Source organism: Abramis brama (assembly GCF_963993115.1).
Source record: "Abramis brama genome assembly, chromosome: 18".
NCBI lineage: Eukaryota > Metazoa > Chordata > Actinopteri > Cypriniformes > Leuciscidae > Abramis > Abramis brama.
The window spans coordinates 25,943,847-25,964,117 of record NC_139980.1 but is presented as its reverse complement, the minus strand read 5'-3'; the positions used below and the strand labels follow the sequence as shown (position 1 = coordinate 25,964,117).

The 20,271-nt window shown below is 37.4% G+C and overlaps 1 protein-coding gene across 4 annotated transcripts in view; it reads right to left on the bottom strand.

Annotated features, from left to right (window-relative positions):
- Nucleotides 1–3,815: 3,815 nt before the first annotated feature.
- The window catches only part of ncoa1 (nuclear receptor coactivator 1), a 72,303-nt gene continuing 55,847 nt past the window's right edge, over nucleotides 3,816–20,271 (bottom strand). For 2 of the 4 annotated variants that reach the window (XM_084090520.1, XM_084090521.1), the window contains 10 exons: nucleotides 19,537–19,702; nucleotides 19,261–19,437; nucleotides 19,024–19,144; nucleotides 17,407–17,575; nucleotides 17,011–17,313; nucleotides 16,682–16,780; nucleotides 12,713–13,106; nucleotides 12,144–12,318; nucleotides 11,834–12,020; nucleotides 3,816–8,692 (listed from right to left, as the gene is read on the bottom strand). In XM_084090520.1, the coding sequence (XP_083946646.1) occupies nucleotides 8,525–8,692; nucleotides 11,834–12,020; nucleotides 12,144–12,318; nucleotides 12,713–13,106; nucleotides 16,682–16,780; nucleotides 17,011–17,313; nucleotides 17,407–17,575; nucleotides 19,024–19,144; nucleotides 19,261–19,437; nucleotides 19,537–19,702 (1,959 nt within the window). In that variant the 3' untranslated portion in view covers nucleotides 3,816–8,524. The remainder of the gene's footprint in view (nucleotides 8,693–11,833; nucleotides 12,021–12,143; nucleotides 12,319–12,712; nucleotides 13,107–16,681; nucleotides 16,781–17,010; nucleotides 17,314–17,406; nucleotides 17,576–19,023; nucleotides 19,145–19,260; nucleotides 19,438–19,536; nucleotides 19,703–20,271) is intronic. The other 2 variants (XM_084090522.1, XM_084090523.1) reach the window with 1 other exon arrangement.

The window sequence follows — 20,271 nt, the reverse complement described above, 5'->3', positions numbered from 1 at the left end:
TAAATGACAATTTACTTGATTTACTTGAATATATGCTCAGATGGAGATGGTACGACAATGCGCTTACCTTGATATTTTGTGAAATGCCACTGTAGTCCCTTCGGTGTCTTTGCGATTGGTTTTTTCTTCTTGTTGAAGTACCACATCAGCACCAGACTCACAGTGATCAGCATGGCTGTTTTTTGAGAGCCAGTTCAATCTCCCAGACAAAAGTTCACTTGGTCTTGCAGATTGAATATATCCACTGAATTGTGTGCAACTGAGCTGAATGAATTAATATTCTTTTCAAGCAGAAAAAATCTTTCAATAAATCAAACAAGCTATTGAAGTGGAGTAAAGTTAAGCAAAGTAATGCAGAGTCTCAAACAGAATGAGTGTTCACTATAGCGACTGTCAACATTATAATTTGATGTCACTAGTGATCTCACCTAGGCTGTCTTGTCTGTCTGTCTGTCTGTTATTCGCATATCTCTCGAAACCGTTAGTCCGATGGATTTCAAAATCGACAGGTGTCTTGCTATGGGCACGAGTAAGTGCAGTGCCAAGTTTGATGATGTTTTGATGAGAAATGCAAAAGATATCGTTAAATATATCTGTAAAAGAAGCCCCAAGAAGGTTGTGGTTTAAAAATAAACATTCTGCCATAAACACTCTGTCAGCTACACTGTTTACTTCTGAATATTATAGTTTGGTTCCAAAACATGATAAATCCATTTAGATTAATTTGAGTAAAAAGGTGTTTTCTTTACCAAGAAAGTGGCAAGATGAAAACCACTATTTTCTGTTTCAAACTTGCATCTTTAGGTTATAATAACATAAAAAATTCAAATCCAGATTTAGATTTTCAAAGATTTATTATAAAAACGGATTATTTTCCCCCAAAAATGCAATAAATTCATGACACTTTTTTTTCCAAAATGCAATTAATCCATTGAATCAATATAAAAGTTATTTTTTATCATATTGAAACTGCTGAAATCAGCCATCGCTAAGAAATATCTCCTGAACTTTTTTGACGGCGATCAGCTCACAAAAACTGATTTTGCACGGGCACTTTGCACTGCTCCCTGAATCGACGCGCTTATTCATTTGTGGATGTTAACTGAATTTGTAAGTCAGCTATGCTGTTTACTTCTGAATATTATATTTCATTCCGGTGCGCTTAGCGTTATCGCTACTGTGTAATAGTAGCCTATGCTATTCACCAACTAAACCTATCCTATTCAATGCGTTCACAGTCTCTTACACGGGCATCATTTGTAGTAGCCTATTCACTTTGTGAGTTCACTTTGTGCTTTCTACCATGCACAAATAAAAATGTCACTGAACTTTTGTTGTGTAATTGTAACAATGAGCACTCAAACACACCAAACCAAACCAACAATTACTAAAAACACACTTAAAAACTGATTTTGCACGGGCATTTTGCACTAGTTTCTCTAATAATCACTCTGAACTCCTTTATAAACTGCCCTCTCTTATTGCCAGTCTGATCTGCTTTTGAACCAGTATACAAACTAATATAAATTAAAGGATCGTAAAACTCTAAATCAGACATTTTAAGAGACTGCTGATGTATGTTTGCACATGAAAATTAAATATACTAAAATGGATTTGAAATGCATTAGAGTATACTACAAATACATGTACATATTTATGTATAAATACTATTTACTATAGGCCTACTGTTTAAATATTTTTTTTAATTATATGATTACATTATATACAGATATATTAGTCTCTAATGCTCTCCAAAGCTGCATTTATTTGATCAAAAATACAATAAAAACTGTAATATTGTGAAATATTATTGCAATTTAAACCCGTTTTCTATTTGAATATATTGTCAAATGTATTTATTCCTGTGATCAGAGCAAAAAATTTGACCATTACCTGCAGTCTTCAGTGTCACACGATTCTTCAGAAATCATTCTAATGATGATTTGATGCTCAGTTGTTTTTTTAGGATTATTTTATGAATAGAAATAAAAAAAAGAGAACAGCATTTATCTGAAATAGAATCTGAAATAGAAAGCTTTTGTAACATAAATGTCTTTACTGTCGCTTTTGATCAATTTAATGCATCCTTGTTGAATAAAAGTATGTGTGTATGTGTATATATGTGTATATATATATATATATATAGTAGTAGTAGTGTTTCATTTCTAATTATTAAGAAATGCATTTGAAGCCATTAACAGATTCACTAGTGACAATACTTGAGGTTATATATACAGTATATATACATACATATATTTAAGTACTTTTTTTTTGTTTTAAACCAAGACAATAGCCTATTCTTTTTTCCCCACAGGCACCAGATGAGGCTTCTCTCTCCACTCTTTCCAGTACTCTACGTGAAAAGGACATAGCACATAAACTATGGATGGAGCAGCCAGAGAATATCCCCACGTGCTTGGCTTTGAAGCCCTACCCTAAGGAGACTGTGCAGCCCTTTCTAAAAAAGTTCAAGCTTTTCAAATGAATTCTGCATGTATTGCACAATATGAACTCAAACACTGGTCAGAATGGCATGTGGCATTACGAATGAACTCATCTGAACAGTCTTACCATCACATTTTTTACTTTCATCCACATTTTGCCTCCTGTTATATCTGTGTAGCACAATGCTACTTAGTTATGGAATTGTACCAGTATGGCGATTGAAATATATTGAAAAACATTTTTTTATATTTGAAATGGAAACAATGTATTTATTCAACATACTGGGTAATAAATTGAATTTATTATGGAATCTGCAATGATGATCTGCAATGATCCTGATCATTTTTAAAACATAGGCCCCTACAGTAGCCCTACTGATGATTCACTTTATAACAAACGAATCGTTAAAATTAAGACATAATTATGTATGTGCTCAGTAATTCTGGACTGGTTTGTTAAGGTCCATATTATGCAGACATCCTGCCTCTCCCGGAAGGTCCGGGAGTCTCTTGCTAATTGATAGCAGCTCCCTAGACGCCCGCAAATTATACATACACTCGGAAATCCAAGAGAGAAAGAAGGCCCATTTTATAGGGTATTAAAGTAATATCTATCTTGATGCTGCTTCCCTAAATCGAGTTTTTGCAGGATGAGATGTCTGCATATGTTCAGTGTGGGCGTATAGCACGATTCATTCTAGAGGAAACGACTCTTATGAGCTTCTTTGTAGGGAATCAAAACTGACCTTGTACATTTTTTTGCACTGCATTTCCAAATATTTCTTCCTCAAATGCAAAATAATCATTAATGTACGGAAGAGGATTAGGGCCAGGCAATAATAAAAAAATAAATCCATCTCGAGATTAAAGTCATTATAATGCGAGATTAAACTCGTTAAATTTCGAGAAAAAAAGTCGAAATACAATCTTGAGAATAAACTCATTAAATATCGAGAATAAAGTCGTTGTACTGATATAAACCTCGATGAGGTTGATATCAGTAGGCTATGCAATGAACACTGATCGAATGCGTTATTCTCTACATTTCATTTCGACTTTTTTTCTCGAAACACAACGACTTTATTCTCGAAATGTAATGAGTTTATTCTCAAGATTGTATTTCGACTTTTTTCTCGAAATTTAACGAGTTTTTTCTCGAAACACGACGACTTTATTCTCGATATTTAATGAGTTTATTCTCAAGATTGTATTTCGACTTTTTTTCTCGAAATTTAACGAGTTTAATCTCGCATTATAATGACTTTAATCTCGAGATGGTTTTATTTTTTTATTATTGCCTGGCCCTAATCCTCTTCCGTATTAATGGAACTGATTTTAAACACTTTAAATTTCTCACATCCCTAGATATAAAGATGGCACTGGCAGTCCTTTTTTATTTTTTACATGGTGCTTTATTGCAATGTGTTGCATTCTCACATTCATGGATGTTATAGAGATTTGTTAGTCAAAGCATAATTTCCTTCAAGGTATGTATCTTCACCTTGGAAAAGCAACAAAGGGGCCATATGCACGAGGTGTGAGTGAACGTTTCTTGTTTTGTTTGTCTGAGTGTGTGTGTGTGTGTGTGTGTGTATGTATGTGTGTAAACTTCAAATCTCAGTTTGAGCAGCCACATAATTCCATGAAATGGACAAGAAAAATAAGACTGATTCAGTAGATGCGAAACACAGTTTTGCAGCCTGCAGGATTGACCCAGCATGTGACTGATTGTCTACAACGTCCTAAGAAAGGTAGGATTCTCCAGATAAACCTGGATATAGAGGAAAAAAACAACAAAAAAAACATGACAAAACATGCAGAAGTCTCCCAGATACATCTTCATTCATAATGTCCCACACACAGCTGCAATGATACCTCTTAAGAAAAAAAAAAAAAAAGTTCACAAGTATTATACAAAACTGGACAAAATGAGTAAAATGTATATATCTATATATATTTGTTTATTTATATTAATTTTACAGGTGAAAAGTGGAACCTTGCCTTGAAAGAACAAGCGCCGTTTCAGTGGAGCTACAAGCACGACTTCCCTTCACCAATACAACTAATGTCTGTATATTAATAAGGCAGCACTTACAATGTGAAAAATCTCAGGTAAACAGTGGCTACTGTAGATGATACCATGTAGAGATGACATCTGAATGACGAGGAGAGTGTGTGGTGGTCGATACGTAGGATTCGCAACTATGATATGAGGAAATGCAGATTGTACGAGTTTGCATAAATGGTTCTTAGCACTTGGCACTGAGCGTGCGGGGCCTGAAACGACACTACGATACAGACCGCGATGAACAGAAAGCAGAGTAAGATGAGGAATGTCTTCAAAAGATAAAGCCAGGAGGTCTAAAAGGACGTGGGCAAAGGGGAGGTGGTGCACCTGAAGAAGATAGGCATAGTTAGATCTATGGTTCTGCAGCAGAAAAAACACCCATGTAGCAAAGGCTCCGCTACCCTGCTCTTTTAACAGATCCAATGAGGAGGGCCTGACAAGCCAAGTTCTTCCTGAAGAACCTGAGATGCGCTTTGATTTTCCGTGGAAAGCGAAATGGCGTTTCACTTTGCGAAAATACATTCAGGGGATATTCGTTCTTTTTCGCCAACATGTATTCGGATTTTGACATGGCCTCTTTCCTTGTAGTTCATGTAAAGTGCAAAACTAGATTGTATTCCTTGCAAGTTCCTGGTACATTTAGGTTTTTAGTAAAAAATTCATGTAAAATACAGCAAAAGTCTTACAAAGGTCAGTATAAGAAAATCCTCATAAACAAGAAACGTCCATCAAACGGTGAGGAGCAGTCCTCTATGCTGAAAATATGTACAAGAGGCACCTCAAATTTGGTATAAAGAATCCAGCTAAATAAAGTCAAATATCTAAGTAGAGTTGCATCAGTATGGTTTTATCTAGTTTTTAGCCCGAGTAGCTCAAAACCACTTGTTTCGAACTACAAATTATGTATATCCTTGAGTTAAAAAACAAAATAGAGGAAAAACAGGAGATAATTGTTAGCATGCATCGCTAGAATACTGCAGTCGAAGCAATAATCCATTCTGAGTAGTGTCAGTTTTAAAACAAAAGCCAAATGCTTTTCATTTAACCTCTAAACGTGCATAGCTAGCGGTTAGAAATCTGTCTTCCTGAAAACGGTGACTAAAGTTCCTCCCGAAGAGGCATTTGCATGTTTGGTAGATCTGTAGCAATGGGGGAATGTCTGAAGATAATTCACTACTGAACATCTTCGAAAATAATCAAACCGGCTAGGAAAAAAAAAAAAAAAGTCTAAACAATAAATTAAAGTGTGGAACAAAATGGTAGTGTTATAAACATGACAGGATACGGGACAGCTATTCAGGAAAAACTCAGTGCTACATTTGTCCAATTGCATGAACCTTGCATATGATATGAATCTTTTAGTATCTTGAAGCTTTGGTCATTATTCCGTTCTTGTCTTAAGAGCATTTACACATGGCTAAACTACATCAGGCAGTTAACGAAACCCCACTACAATAACCCGGCGCTGTTCTCAAACCAAGGTTCCACTTTTTCAGAGCTGTTTAAACTTTGACAACAGAGAAATTAAATAATATGGCCTTTTTTTTTTTTTTTAAATTAACCCGTACAAAAGCCAGTCCATGCTGCTTCTCCCTCAGCAAAGTCACATTCAGCAGTCGCTAAACCATTCTCACATATAGAGCAATCTCAACACCCACAGGAAAAGTTGCAGGTATTAAAAAAAAAAAGAAAGAAAGAAAAGAAAAAAAATCAGGACATTTGTCTGTTTTTCCATATTAAACACCAGATATACAGTATTAATCACACATACACGCTTTCAGACAGCCATACACATCTAAAAAAACAAAAAACAAAATAAACAAAAAAACAAAATGGAAGCAAGTAGTTATTACCACAAACTCGGAGCATTACATTTTGTTGATTCTGAACAGATACATATTCACATTTATCTGTTATATACACAATACTTTGATAATCCAGGTTCTGAATAGTTCTATTGTACCTTGGTGTTGTGTACTGACTGTGAGAGCCGTTATAAACGAGAAAACGAAACAATAAAAACATTATTAATAGGCGCTGTTTGCTAGTTTGGTATATTTGGCATAAACACAGTAATGATGACAGGTAGGGTTCATTAAATGAATCTTATCCACTGCATAAAAACCATTTTATCTATACAGGAATGCCTGTTCCCCAAAGAGGAGGGCAGAAATTAATCATTACGAAGTTTGCGTTTTTTCGGCGAGCCAAAAACGGGAAAAAACACAGACCGACTTTTGTGTTATGTATTTGTCAATTCATCTTGCTTTTTGTAATGTCTATGTACATTTATATATAGCAAAAAGTGGCTCGATCTCAACAGCACATACTGCCGTCTGAATTTCGGAGACGAATGAGGATCAATTTTACGAAATTGTACATTTTTTTTCCTCTAAGGACAATCTAAGCTGGTGTAGCATTGGAGCCATTCTTTGTATACAGAGCACACGCACAAAGACACGGCACTTAAACTCCACGGAGTGAGTCACGAACAAAAGAACACTGTTAAAGGAGAACGAAATTATGTGAGGAGGGGAGAAGGTTGCGCATGCAGCACGATTTCGAGTTGTGCTCCGATTGTGTTGCACGATTTTGTGAAATACTTCGTGCTCACACAGAGACATCAATTTCGACCACAGCAAGTCTTTACGCGGGCATGACAATTTGATACCTTCGAAGAATTACGTTTTCGATTTTCTGTTAGTACTTTTCACGTAACTAGATTCATTTCGAATGTTTAGGTTGGAATCAGATTTAAATGATTCTTAAGAGGGGGTGACTAGTTGGTAAATGAATAAAGGATAATGCTGATGAACAGTGTCTGACTGGGCAACAGTAGTCTCATGAGCAGTCAAAGAGCTGGAGAACGCAGCTGACGGTGCGAACGTTGCGCGAGACAACACCTCGCTCCTCCCGTGGTTTTCAAGAGCATCTTTGAAACACTCAACTGTATAATGAAAATCAATGTACAATCTACATTTTCGCACCTGTGTGCAATGCAGCAGAGGGTTTGTAACATTTACCGGGGTGTTCGATAACCAATATCAATCGTGAAAAACGAGTCTCTCTCACTTGATATGTGAGAGCCATGAGACCCTACTGGATGATTACTTATTAAAATAACAAAAAGTGACATTACAGATTTAATCATTAAAAAAAAAGAACTGGTGTTATGTTGATGCGTTCTAAATGCGTTGATGCGTTCTAAAAAGAGTTGCTTGAAATTTGATGATGTTTCGTTATAGGAAATTACAAAGTGTGAGCTTGTCCCAACTTTGACCATCTGTGCCAGCACAACACATCGCTGCAAACAACACTGATAGGCTGAGTTGACCCTATGTGGGTCGTATTCACAGCTGCTGGGGGGGGAAATGTGTAGGACGTTGTTAAAAAAAACAAAAAAAAACTGTCTGTTGTTTCAGAACAGTGTTGCCAGGAAAGCCTGCGGCAGACGCATACGCGCTACACAGCAGTCTCCCATCCTGGCGATGCTTGTTCTGAAAACGACAACAGACAAAAACAAACGAAACAACAGAAAAAACAACAACAAACAGAACAGACTAACAAATAAAAAGAGGCGGGAAGTTCCTCCCATCATCAGGCACTGCTGAGGAGAGCCTATCAGTCACAGATCCAGCTGAAACTGAGCAATATACCATGAACATAGCAACACCATGGCAAAAGCCTGCCCCAGTTTCCAATCCGAGCTCAGCTGCTGCGCCGCTCTCCAAGAAGCACTGCAACGTTGGCCTGACTGACAGGACGTGTAGCCGGCAGAAGCAGCAGGTCCTTTTTACAGACTTGGCAAATTCTGGAACGTGATCTTTTCTCCTTTTCGGAAACAGGCGTTTAAAAAGGTGACCAGGAATGAGCACTTTGTCGAACGGCTATGAAACCTCACAAGCCTGGGCCCAGACACCGACCCTGCAGATATACTGTATCGAAACCAAAGGTGAAGAATAAAAATCTCTACATGTGGAGACAGTCCTCTGGCAGATGGTAAATGGGCGGCTCACTCGGTCAGGAGCTGCTGGAGGAGACTTTTCTGCTGAGACTGGACTGTGGGGGTCCCGCTCGGGCCCTTCTGGGTCCCGATGGGCCCCGACTGGTTAAGGTAGGAGTCACTGCCCACCAGGTTTACCGTGCACTGGACATCAGCGAACACCTGAACCTGCTGTACCTGAGAAATAGGAAAGAGAAGATTTTTTTAAAAGAAAGAAAGGTAACACTTTAATTTACAGTGTCCTTGTTACACGTTACATGTAGTTCTGTCATGACAACTCTCAGAAAGATTGTGGTCTTGGCGGAATAAATCTGCTACGCTGCTGCAGAGCAAGAACCGAGACTTGCTACTAGGGCTGTGCAATTAATTGAATTTCGATTTCGATTTTTGCTCCCAACGATCACCAAAATAGTATAATCGAGTAAAAACGATTATTTTGCCATGTTCTGTTTTGAAAGAACGCTCTTATTTTGTCTTGTGTTCTGAATGACACGCGCCCATCCGCCCCTCCCGATGCCATAAACTCTCTCAGCTTGAATGTTTAAACTGATAAAACTTAAAAAGAAGTGAAAATGATAAACTTTAGTTACAATGCAATGCTGGCCCGATTGTATAAGTGACAATTCCATCATGTCCCGACTCCTAAACGCGAATGTGTAGTTTTGACGCTTGCCTTGTCCAGCGCATTTTGAGAGACAGAGAGAGAGAGAAGACGCGGCACTGCTGAACACTCACGCGATTTGTGAAATTGCGTCTTGGAGAAAGTTTTAAAATGATTGATTTGATTTTATAATCTGTGTGGATTCATTTAGGCTACTCATACAATCTACATGCTAAAGTGAATCAATGTTTGCGGGGGAATTTCCCGCATTATAAGTGGTAGACCTGCGGGAATTATTAAAATACTCATTGAAGTATTATCTGTTATATATTATTTATTTTAATAGTTCAAAAAGTACAATCAATGTTCAAATTTCGATTTTTTAAGAATTGTTGAAAGGTGTCTTTGGTAACACTTTACAATAAGGTTCATTAATTAGCATTAGTTAACTACCTTTGTTAAGATTAACTAATAATGAACAATACTTAATAATTAATATTAATTTCACCATTTACTAATACGTTTTTAAAATGAAAGGTTGTATTTGTTAACATTAGTTAATGCACTGTAAACTAACATGAACAAACAATGAACAGCTGTATTTTTATTAACTAACATTAAAAAAGATTAATAAATACTGTAACAAATGTATTTCTCATTGTTCGTTCATGTTAGTTAATACATTAACTAATGTTAACTAATTAACATTATTGTAAAGTGTTACCGTGTCTTTTTAATAAATGCAACACGTTCCCAAAGTCATGTGAAATAATCGTGTTACATAATCGTGATTTCAATACTGACCAAAATAATCGTGATTATGATTTTTTCCATAATCGAGCAGCCCTACTTGCTACTGCCAATAAATTCACAGACATTGCAGTGAGCATCTAAGACATGCTGCTGCATATGTAACATACATGACATAACCCCTGTAGCAGATCTGGAGCTGGGGAAGGTGGAGGGTTTCTGAAGGGCGCTGCACTGCTAACAGCAGAACTACCGGTATTTGTTTGAATGTTGAGCCGCAGCTCACTGGCCACTGATGCAACACCAAACAATCAGCTGCGCTATGTAGATGACGACGCGATCACTACCAAATGAGTTAAGGACCTTCCAGCCTGCGCCATCTACAGTTTCATGCCAGAACTAGGTAATAATAACAACTATAATAAATTATGCATCATTTCATGCAACATAGTAAGTACATGTAGTTAATTATTATTACTCAGTACTTAAAGGAGCTGTATGTAAGAAATGTATTTCAATTAATCATAAAATGGCCCTGATATGTCACTAGACATTAAGAAATCATGTTCATTTCAAATACTTATATCACTGACAACAGTAGTCCGGCCAGGATATTGTCATTTAAAAGTGATAGTTGCAGCCATAGATATCATATAATAAAGGCTAGATGTCTTACGGCGGAGTTACTTCCGGCATCACCGGTGGCCATCTTACCACAGGGAAGCTGTGAATTAAGGTGAGTGATCAGCACGCACATAAATCCTCTTATCTCGCTGAAATCTTGACGGATTTACAAACGGTTTGGTTTCTTACAAATGTTATTAACGTGGCTATAATTCTTTCATATGGAAGTCCATTGTTATAATTATTCATATGTATGCAGTGTCATAACTACATCTCTGACGTTTATAACAAACCAAACCTTTGAAAATCGGTTGAAAATTGAGCAAGTTATGGTTATTTAAAAGTACATGCACCATGTTACGAGTGAGCGAGCTCCCTGTGGTAAGATGGCCGCCGTGTGCGGACGTCGACCTCCATTGGCCAGCAGCGCGGACGAGACATCTAGCCTTTATTATATGATATCTATGGTTGCAGCCCTCAACTGATGTTGATGTTGTCATGTTGTGTTTTGGCCTGATGCCCCACCCTCCACCTATCTACCAATCACGAAGTCAGTAGTGTTTCGGCATCCGGGTTGCCAGCTCTGCTCTAGTTACCACAGCTGCAGCTACAAACGTGTCAGCCTACGTTCCTGCTGGATCCTGCAGCCTATCTGGTAACCTCGAGTCAGGGGGGAGGGGGAGGGGATACACTGCTCTACAGTAATTTGAAAGTGATTGCAGTACCTGTTTTGGCCACAATCTTACATACAGTTCCTTTAAATGACACCTTAAAATAAAGTGTAACCGGAAGAAAATATTACTTTTACTCAACAAGGATGCAGTAAATTGGTCAAAAGTGGCAGTAAAAACATTTATAATATTACCAGAGATTTCTATTTCATATTAATGCTGTTTTTTTTTCTGAATGATTTCTGAAGGATCGTGTGACACTGAAGACTAACTGTCAATTTCTAACTTTCCTTTAGTTTAAATTGAAACACTAAAATAACTAAAACTAAATAAACTAAAATTATAAAGACATAAAAAAACTAATAAAACTGACAGAAACACACAACAAAGTTACTAAACCTTAATGTAAAATGAAAACAGAAAATATAAAAATAAAGTATATTAACAAAAACTTAATGATATTAAAATAACTGTTTCTGTGAAATTACAATGAATGGGGACTAAAGCTTACAAGCTTCAAGAACAAAATGGTATTTCTTTACAAATTCTTTGTAAATTTTGTAAAAAAAGAAAATTGCTCCACAGAAAATCACAGTAAATCAAGACTGGTTTTTAATTTTTTTAAACTATCCCTTTAAGTCATCTCAATAAATTATATAGAGACCATCTTACCTGATCGTTACACATTGCAGTAACGTTGCCACGGTTATTGTTGCCCATGCTGACAGATGGTCCAATAGGAGGTAGAGTGCTCACCGCTCCTGACCCTCCAGCCATTGACACGGTGATGCTCATGTTGTTATAAACGCCTTGCTGCCCAAAGTTTTGAGAGACAGGCTGACCTGCCTGGTTATACATACTGACACATAACAAAATGAAATGGTTTAAAATGAATATGAAGACACGTAAATACAATGAAAGAAAAACTAAAATCGCATATAATTTTTGTGACCTTTTTGGTGATCAATATCAAACAGCATACCTGTTGTTTCCCATGGCCCCTTGCTGCCAGTTCTTTATGTCAGGTGACTGATAACCAGGTGGAGGCTGCGCTTGCTGGAGCAGAGGACTCTGGGAGGTGGAGTTCTGAGGTGAAAGCAAGGGGCTGGTTGGACTCAGCTCAGGAGCAAAGGATGGATCTGCTTGCTGGATCATGCCTGTGAGAGACAAGTGGTACATTGGCTCTGCTAGACATCATGATAGAAGGATGTGATAATCGGTTTATTATTTTAGTGTCATTGAGACACTGTTATAGGTTTTATTCATATTTTGAATTTCTTTATTGTTTTTTTAATTTATTTTAATTAAAGTTTTAGTATTTAGAATTGTCTATATGGTTTTTATTTCAGTTTTAGTTATTTTAGTAAGTAAACAATGCAAAAAAAAAAAAGGAGAAATGCTGAAATCAAATGTGTACTTTTTAAATCTTATTTTATTTCAGTTAACGTTTATTTTATTAGAAATATCGGAAATGTTATTTTATGGTTTTAGCTTTAGTTAACTATAATAACCCTTCTGATGATAAATTAGTAGCTTACAAATGAGACATACCAGGCCCCCCAAATTGCTGGAAAAGCCCCTGCTGAACAGGAGTGTTCACAGGCCCCCCAAATTGCCCTTGAATGCCTCCCATAATTCCTTGGTTTCCCATACCCCCCCTGGTAGGCAGCTTGGGGTCCAGAGGTCCTCCCATGGGGTTAAAATGGCTCGGGGAGGTAGGGGTGTTCCCAGGCACGGCATTGTAGCCAGGAGGAAAGCCAAACTGCTGCTGTTGTGGCGGCTGTTGCTGCTGGGGACCCTTAGGAACTCGCTGAGCCCCCAGAGGCCCTGTGTTCATCCCCTGCCTCATCAGCAGGACCTTCTGCTGCAGAAGCTGCCGCTGGCGGTGCTGGAAACTGTAAAGCTCCCGTTGCCGCTGCGCCATCATCTGAGCGTTGAGCGGAGGCTGTATGAGAGAGAGAGAGAGAGAGAGAGAGAGAGAAAGAGAGAGAGAGAGAGAGAGAGAGAGAGAGAGAGAGAGAGAGAGAGAGAGAGAGAGAGAGCAGTCTCAGTCACAGACATACACAGAAAAAATAACAATTGTTAAAGGGAAAGAGTGAAAAAAATACACAAAAAGCATTGATTTGACTATGAAAACTATATGCACTGATTATGGAACTGGCAAGAAGGCAAAGGCAGCAGGAAAAAAAAAAAGAAAAAAAAAGAAAAAAAATTTATATATATATATACACACACACAGTATTATGTAAACAAACTTTTATGTTAGATGCAATTAATCGTGATTAATCGATTTGACAGCACTAATATAAATAAATAATTAATACTACCAATGAATGGGTCTTATTTATAAAAATAATATTAATATTCTAATTTTTATATATAAGTATATAAAACAATAAATACTAGCAATGACTGTCTTAAACAGAATAATAATTACTAATAATAATAATAAATAATATTTAATTAATATTATGTGTTAATAATGAATAAGTGTAGTACATAATAACAAAAGAAATAAACAATACTATATATATACACATACATACATACATAATATATATATATATATATATATATATATATATATATATATACATACATAATATATATATATATATATATATATATATATATATATATATATATTAGGGGTGTGACGAGATCTCGTGTTACGAGATCTCGCGAGATTAAAACGCGACGAGATTTCTCGTCGAGGTGAAACTTTAGGCTTGTTTGAGATGCGCCTTGCCTCGCCTGAAATGTAGTCGAGAGTAGGCGGCTGCAGTGAGAGGAGGAGTGAAAAATGCGCAGGCAAGCTGGACAGTTCTCTCTTCTCGTAGTGGATCTGACACCTGTGAGATCAAAGACGGATATCGCGGGATTCACCGGATTCACGCTCGTGCACAGTGTTGCTAATAAACTGGATGGAATTTAAGTTCTGTTGCTTTTATATGAAAATAAATATAATGAACAAGACACCCAAAGTAGCCTACTTATTTAATTCCAAATACATGTTTATCAGTCTTTTTTTCTTAAATACAGACATGTGTTTTTTTATTTGTTTTTTTAATAAAAATTACATTGCATAAACCATAGTGATTGCACTGTTAGATAGTTTGGGAATATTCACACATAACGTATACACATAAAACATGATATCAGAGTTTTAAAATCAAACATTTTAAAAGAGAACAATACATCACGGTTGTTTAAACCAATGAACATTAAGCTGTGTCGTCAGCAAGTCGTTTCCCATCATGCTTTTGATCAGCGCAGTCAGTGGAGAGCAACTGCGCGCGACTGCAGAATCCGACAGGTGTGCCTTGCGCTCGCGAGAGATTTTTGACATACGTCAGCATGACATCAGAGCAAGGCGGACCGCACTCGGACACATTTCTAACCGGGATGCATCTCGCGCTGATCACCGGTGATCGATTCTGCGCAGATTTTGCTCATCTCAAACAAGCCTATTGTCTCGTGAGTTGTTGTGATGTGAGGGTGAAATTAGTATTGAAGATGCCCCTGCCACTTTTAAATCATTTGTGTGCCGGGCCAATCACACACACACTCCGCGCACACACACACACTCACTGTCCCTCGCTCGCTCACTCGCGCGCACACACACACACACACACGCTCACTCGCGCGCGCACACACGCACACTCACTGTTGCTCGCACTCTCACTCACTCGCGCACACTCACTCTCGCACACACTCAACCCGTCGTGGAGGACCGTTAAAATTAAACATGCTAGTCTTTCTGTCGTGATGTCCTGAAGCATCGCAGACGCGTAGGTTGTCGCCCACTATGACACACTATACGAAATGAAACGATCGAATCTTGCGTCCCGACGCCCGTTGTCCTTTACGAATCTCCACGAAACGGATCGTGCCAAAATCGCGCTAAAATAGTGTAATCTGAACCAGGCAGGTAATAAACATTTGACCTATCGCGCAAAGAACCTATTAAAGCACTAAGACATGGGAACAGTATAGCTAACATTCACATATCACAAGTCATATCGCCCTAGTTACTGCCCAAAGGTCTCAACTGCTGCCAGAAATCGTCGACATGCTTATATTCTTGAAAAAGAACATGACCATAATCTTAGGCTGTTCTGTGTAGTTAATTTATCTCTTTTTCATGCTTGAAGAAAAAAATTGTCTCTGTTTGAACTTGTAGTTTTGAGAGAGCAGTACTTTGATTATGGATACACACTTACTGTTTGCATTTAAAGTGTTATTTCAGTTATTTATATTTATTTTATTTATACTGTTTTATTTTTTTTTATGTTCGATTTGTGGAAAGGAGTTAGATTTCTCATGTGAAATCGTACAGGGGAGAAGCCAGACGGTAGAGTTTATAGCAAAACATTTTGCAGTGTTTGCATGTCCTTTACCGCATATAATTAATTAAAATAGAAGTAAAATAACATTCATTACAAGTTGATTTCAAAATGCACCTAAATTGTTTTGCATTTTATGATTTTCAGTTGAATAAAAGACTATTTTCCATTCATATATTTCATCATTGAGGATTTCTTAAAAATTGTGTAAAAATCTCGTCTTGTCTCGTTCTCGTGAACCCAATCTCGTGTCTCGTCTCGTCTCGTGGAGTAAGCGTCTCGTCACACCCCTAATATATATATATATATATATATATATATATATATATACATATACACACACACACACAGACACACGCAGACATTTATTAAATATTCTGTATATTTATAATAAAATTTCTATTATATGCATGTATAATTCAGCTTTTTAAATAAATAAATAATAGCAGTGATTGCATCGTCATGACATTTAAATAAAAAATTGCGAACTTGTGAACATCAAACATCAAACAAAATTACCGGTTGCTGTGAGAGAAAGCCCGACTTTCCCCAGTTTTAAGAACCAACTTAAAAACAATGGCTTAAAACAAATCAAGTATGTGCCCACTAATGATAATTGTTGTAATTTAGATAAATGGGTACGGTTCATTGTATTACTTTATAAGTGTATGTATGTATACCAAACTAGATCCAGCACTTTGCAGCATCTAATAGCACTTTAAGAAATTGATAATGCACTTAATGCACTTTGAGTAGCACTATACTGTGTATGTGTATATGTGTGTGTCCGTCATGTATGAGTATGCCATATTAGATGCCCTGTCTGCTAATTGCGGCATTTCTTATATGTTGTTGTTAATTGTAGTGTCTTTTAAATTAAGTCGAATCATGTTTAAATTAAATGTTTAGTTGTGTTACTAGGTATTGTTGATGACCTCACATGGGACTACAAATGTAAAATAGCCTGGGGGCTAACTTTGGCATATGTACATTGCTGAAAAGCTATGTTCATTCATATGCATTGTCCCTTTTAAATAAATAAATAAATATCAAATATCAAACCAAACCAAACCAAATTTTGACCAAGATTCAGATCTGGTCTTACAATCGTAATCAAATCAAACTTGTCACATTCCTATAAATGGCATACATAATCGGTGTATGTGACACTAACCTGAGAGGGCATCTGAGGCTGCTGCATGGCCTGACGCATCCCCATGGCAACATGCCCCCCCTGTGGGAACTGGCCCATGGCCGCAAGCCTGTTCTGGAGCTGATGGAGAGAGGAGATAGATCACCACTAAACAAGAGCAACTAATCATGTTCGCTCAGCAGCTGCACTCGACAAAAGAATAGGTTAGTTCCACAGCATGTTATTTAAAAGGGCGAAATCAAAAGCATTCACTGGATTTGTTACACAGTGCAACAAAATCCAAGAGGAGGATTTAGACATTGTGTGTTCACATTTATTATTGCACAATGAAGTGAAAGCTGGAGATCTACCTGCTGTGGGCTTTGCAAACGTTGCTGAAGCTGGAGTCTCAGCTGGTTGGGAGGTAGTCGCAGCTGGTTGGGCACACCAGGAGCTCGGTTCATGCTAGGCCGCACCGTAATGCTTACGTTGCCTGGAAACGCCATCCGCGGGGCCCCGAAACTCATGCCCTGTGCTGTGCCCATCTCAGCAGGGAACTGTGAGGGTGAGGTTGGGAACTGAGAGGGGTAGCTGGGCAGCTTGGGGTCCATGGGTACAGGTGTTGGGGGCTGAGATTGAGGAAAGGTCTGGGTGACGGGTTCGAGGCCTCCACTCTGTAGGCAAGGCGGTAAACCAGTCAACCTTAGACACGTTGTTCTTGTTATGGTAAAAGGTACGAGAATAATTTTTTTTCTTATAATACTAACTTGAACAATCTTGTCGATGCCCAGAGCACGGTCCAGCTCGGCGAGCTCGCTCTCGTCAGTCCGGCTCAAGAAAATGACCAGCTGCTCCAGCAGGGCCTTCTCATCGTTGCGGCCCTCAGGAGTGGTGGGCGGACACAGCATCTCATCCAGTGGACACGGAACGCACTGCCTGCGTAGTGCAGAGAACAAACAAGATGGTCTACGATTCTGATCAAGAGTGGAAGGAAAGCAGCTGACACTTCTATGTCATCTTTGCAGGGTTAACTGATCTGGCAGGTAAACAGAATTTTGGTGAAAGTGCACATTATCTTCCCTGTGACTAAAGGACTAGAGTATTATAGTAGTAATTGTAACTAAATATAAATATTTCTATTGATTCTTAAGGTTTTAAAAAAGCAACTATTACACATTGACATTAATCAGAGATAATTTACTAGAATGTTCTTAACACAAATGTGCCAATTCACCTTATTCACTGCTTATTTGATCAAAATGCTAAAAATTAAGTTCATATCACTCAACTCCTGAATAAATTTAGGCTTTTATTCACATATAAACATTCATCAACTCACAAATTAGTTGTGGTAAACAATGAGGTTCATTCTCGTGTTACGCAGCACGTTTGAGCTTCAGCAAGTTTGTTTGAGCTTCTGTTTATTTTCGCTGATCAATGTTTATATGTGAAATTCAATTCTGTTTATCATATAATGATCAAGTCTCTTCAGAAAATTTGGACTAAACCGCTCTATTCATATGGATTCGTTTTACGATCTCTTTATGAACTTTTTGTCCAAGTGTCAGCTGCGTCAACAGAAAGACAGAAATCTCTCAGATTTCATCAAAAAGATCTTAATTTGTGTTCTGAAGATGAACAAAAGCCTTACGGGTTTGGAATGGGTGAGTAATTAATTTGACAGAATTATTTTTATTTTAAGGTGAACTAGCCCTTTAAACTATTACAATTAAAATGAAAAATGAAAATATGAAAATAAAAGCTAATTTAAAATATTAATAAATACTTCAATATTTTATTTTTTAACTAAAATATGATTTCAGTTAAATGTGCTGATATTTCCTGGTGACAAAACCATGATAAACAGTACCAACTCCATCACCCAAATATTTTAAGTAATCGTGGGATTTTTAGATAATTTGCCTTATTTTACATAGAAATTTTATATTAGTTAGCAGCACCAATGAAAAACAGCTACTGTATACACGTGTGATTAAATACAACAGTATATGCTTATTTCGCCAACACTAAGTTTCAACTCATTCTTACTCACAGATAAATGTTAAAATTAGAAAATATTTATTTTCAATATTTTACACAAGAATGCACACTATTTTTGTATCTGACAGCAAAAATGAAAAATGGACAGAAGTAGGTTGCAATAAAATTTAAATGAATAATTATTTTTTATAATATACTATATCAATTATCTTTTTTTCCAGTCCTGTAGCCTGATTATTATCAATAATCATTGTACCTCACACACTGAAGAAGGCCTGAGAGCCGAAACATTTGTATTTTTCTTCCATTGTGTAAAAAATAAAATAACTAAATTTGTGTGCAAATCACTATTGAATTCAATAATCACATCCATAAACACTCACTCTTGAGGAGAGGACAGAGGGGCCTGTGTCTGGCTGTCCAAGCTGCTATCGAAGGTCATTGGTTCAACCAGGGTCAAGGGTTGGAACTGCTGAGAATCAGGAAGCTCCAGCTTGGCTAGACCTGAATAAAAAAAAAATATGATAACGTTTTGTTAAAAGTCTTATTTCTTCCCATGGCCTGCTATTCAAATTCTTTCTATTTTAAAAGTTTATGTTTTGGCGCATTAAATTTTGTACCTGTGGTGGTGTTGAAAGAGTTGAGGCTGGTTGGACTGGCAAAGGGGCTGCTGCTCTCCTTTGAGGGCTGGAAAGGGTCTGTCTGCCCAAGATCCTGGACCTGACCCTGGTTTGGTGTAGAGGGGTCACAGAACTCAAAAGAGGACTGATTCGAGAGGTTTGATCCATCAGGGAATGCTACAGAGAGAAGTGAAGGAGGAGAAAAGCAGTTATTAAGGACTTAAGATAAATGAAAAATTCTGAATTTTATAATTACTCCGGTGGGACGGGCCTCACCTTGGTTTGAAGTTCCTAGTGACTCTCTCTTCACATTCACCCCGATGGAAAGGTTGTCGTCACTGGGCTGGACGAGCACTGGCTCCTCTATAGATTTACCTCCCACAGAGCTTCTCAGAGTGGGCAAGAGCTGGTTCAAAGTGTCCAGATCGGTACTGGGAAACTGCTACTCATGTAAACACACACAGCGGTGGAGTGGAAATGAGTGCAAAGGTCATCGACATCAAAAGGCACACCAGACCACAAGAAAGATAAAGTCCAAACGTGACCGCCTCAAAACATCACACGGGTTTGACAGTTTAAGAACACAGTAACTGAGGGAACCCAGCAAGAATAAGGCTTACAAAATGTATCACTAATATATTCAGTAGGACACTGAAGGGGAGTTTATGGTGACAGAGGTTTGAAGCTGCAAATTATTTTCATAAGAAACAGACGTTTCCTGTGCCAGGGATGATGGGATAAGGGCACATCCAGCAACAAGACAAAGTTGCGAAGAGTTTAACTTTGTGCAAATGAGAAGACTCTTTTTGTCAAAAACTAACACAAAAAAATTAATTCATTAAATATTCCATCATGACATTTTAATTTATTTTAGTCAATTTTACTCTGGCTAAAATGGAATCTTATTTGAGCTGATGAAAATATTCTGAATTTTTGGTGACATGAATGTGCAAAATTAAACCAAATATTCAAACATTTCAAATATTTAAACATTGTCAACAACATTCAACA